This window comes from Telmatherina bonti (genome assembly GCF_933228915.1).
Source record: "Telmatherina bonti genome assembly, chromosome: 19".
In the NCBI taxonomy this organism is placed as follows: domain Eukaryota; kingdom Metazoa; phylum Chordata; class Actinopteri; order Atheriniformes; family Telmatherinidae; genus Telmatherina; species Telmatherina bonti.
This window is the reverse complement of record NC_136617.1, coordinates 16,150,995-16,153,220: the sequence shown is the minus strand read 5'-3', so window position 1 is coordinate 16,153,220 and position 2,226 is coordinate 16,150,995. Positions and strand designations below refer to the sequence as shown.

General features: G+C 36.6%; 1 protein-coding gene across 2 annotated transcripts in view; it reads left to right on the top strand.

The window, feature by feature from the left end:
* Window positions 1-238: 238 nt before the first annotated feature.
* The window catches only part of setdb1a (SET domain bifurcated histone lysine methyltransferase 1a), a 3,066-nt gene continuing 1,078 nt past the window's right edge, over window positions 239-2,226 (top strand). The window contains exons 1-4 of one of the 2 annotated variants that reach the window (XM_079258465.1): window positions 239-795; window positions 1,087-1,215; window positions 1,625-1,826; window positions 1,957-2,030. In XM_079258465.1, coding sequence (XP_079114591.1) covers window positions 294-795; window positions 1,087-1,215; window positions 1,625-1,826; window positions 1,957-2,030 — 907 coding nt within the window. In that variant the 5' untranslated portion in view covers window positions 239-293. Of the gene's footprint in view, window positions 1,216-1,624; window positions 1,827-1,956; window positions 2,031-2,226 lie in introns of both variants that reach the window. The other variant, XM_079258466.1, reaches the window with a different exon arrangement.

The window sequence follows — 2,226 nt, the reverse complement described above, 5'->3', positions numbered from 1 at the left end:
CAAAAACACCTGAAGCAAAAGCAACAAAAACTAAACCACCTGAAGCAAACACAACAAAAACAAAACCATCTGAAGCCAACACAATGAAAACAAAACCATCTGAAGCCAACACAATGAAAACAAAACCACCTGAAGCAAACACAACAAAACCAAAACCATCTGAAGCCAACACAATGAAAACAAAACCATCTGAAGCGAACACAATGAAAACAAAACCATCTGAAGCCAACACAATGAAAACAAAACCATCTGAAGCCAACACAACAAAAACAAAACCACCTGAAGCCAACACAATGAAAACAAAACCATCTGAAGCCAACACAATGAAAACAAAACCACCTGAAGCAATCACAACGAAAACAAAACCATCTGAAGCGAACACAATGAAAACAAAACCATCTGAAGCGAACACAATGAAAACAAAACCATCTGAAGCCAACACAATGAAAACAAAACCATCTGAAGCCAACACAATGAAAACAAAACCACCTGAAGCAATCACAACGAAAACAAAACCACCTGAAGCAATCACAACGAAAACAAAACCATCTGAAGCAATCACAACGAAAACAAAACCATCTGAAGCCAACACAATGAAAACAAAACCATCTGAAGCCAACACAATGAAAACAAAACCATCTGAAGCCAACACAATGAAAACAAAACCATCTGAAGCCAACACAATGAAAACAAAACCATCTGAAGCCAACACAATGAAAACAAAACCACCTGAAGCAAACTCAAATTCTGAGAGAAAGCAAGCGACAACCTCCTCACCACCTGTTAAAACAGCAGGTAATGTTCTGTGGACACTGTCAGAAGCTTGTTTCTGAAATAACATTCATACCTTTTTTGCATTTTTTTGCCACTCAGACGCTTAATGAACAGCTTAATGAAAGCGTATAAGATGTAAAGATGACAATTGGTTATAAAAAATCGCACTACACTTTGAACCACTAACATTATTGATTTATGGATAATTAAATATTTCTTGTCCCCTGATAGCTTTAAATTTCCTTAAAATGAATCTGTTTTCCTATATTAACATGTTGCTTATTTTGCTCTAATCCCCCCGCCCGGACCAAGTGGGCCCTCATACTAACAGGACTGCTCCGATCAAGCCAGCTGGAGAGGTCACTGTGAATATGAAAGTCCTGGCCAGAAAGAAGGAATTGAGCTGGCAACAAGGGAAAATTGTAGAAATAATTACGAAGGGTAATCATTTTTTTAAAAAGTCTTTCTAGCATGTTTTTAACATCACAAATCAACACTTGACAGCAATTCTTGTGTTTAGGTTATGATTTTTTTCAGTTGCCATCAAATATAAAGATCTAGTTATCAATATTGATTTAACTTCATACCCGTCCAACATAATTGCTCTGCATGTAAAAAAAGACAAGTTTTTGGCAACAGAAATGGTGTAGATTTAACATGTTAAGATTTAAGCCCTTTTCACGAGTTGGTCAAACTATATTTATTTTTCCAGTAAATTGACTGAAGGCACGCAGGATGTTGATTGGTTCTTATCTGTCCTGGTTATAATGTGTTGTGTGAGAACGGCTGCAGTTATATTCCCATGGTGCATTACATATCATAGGTAAAGGATTTTCTCTTTTAATTTTAGATGACGGTAGATTGAAGTACAAGGTCACTTTTGAGGAGAAGGGGAAGAGGCTAGTGTCCGGTCACCACATTGCCTTCGACTGCATGCCAGTGGTGGAGCAGCTATTTATTGGCGCTCGTGTTGTGGTTAAATCTACATCTGAGAAGCCAGAGTTCATGCCTGGTGTCATGGCAGAGCTTCCGAACAGGAAAAACCGCATGAGGTTCGCTTGTGTACACTCACTGAGATACTCTTTATATTTATTTAAAGTTATGTCTATATATTTAATTTTAAATAAACTCCATTTAATTCATCACGTACTGTTTAATGTTAAAGTGTTTGTTGTTTTTCAGATTCCTGGTCTTCATTGACAATTGCGTGCCAGTCTATGTTGGTTTACCTTTACTTCGCCTGGTGTGCAAACCCTGTAAGTTTAAGTGTTTATAAGAGTCATGTATTTTTTTCCCTGAGAAAATTATCTATCTGGAAGTATAAATACATTTAATCCAAAGTGAAAGCTGCTTAAAATATTTTGGTCTTAAAGTATATATTAATCTTACAGCCATGTATTTGGCTTCTCACCTTGTAAACTTAAGTAAAGACAGTGAATACTTGTGAAAGGT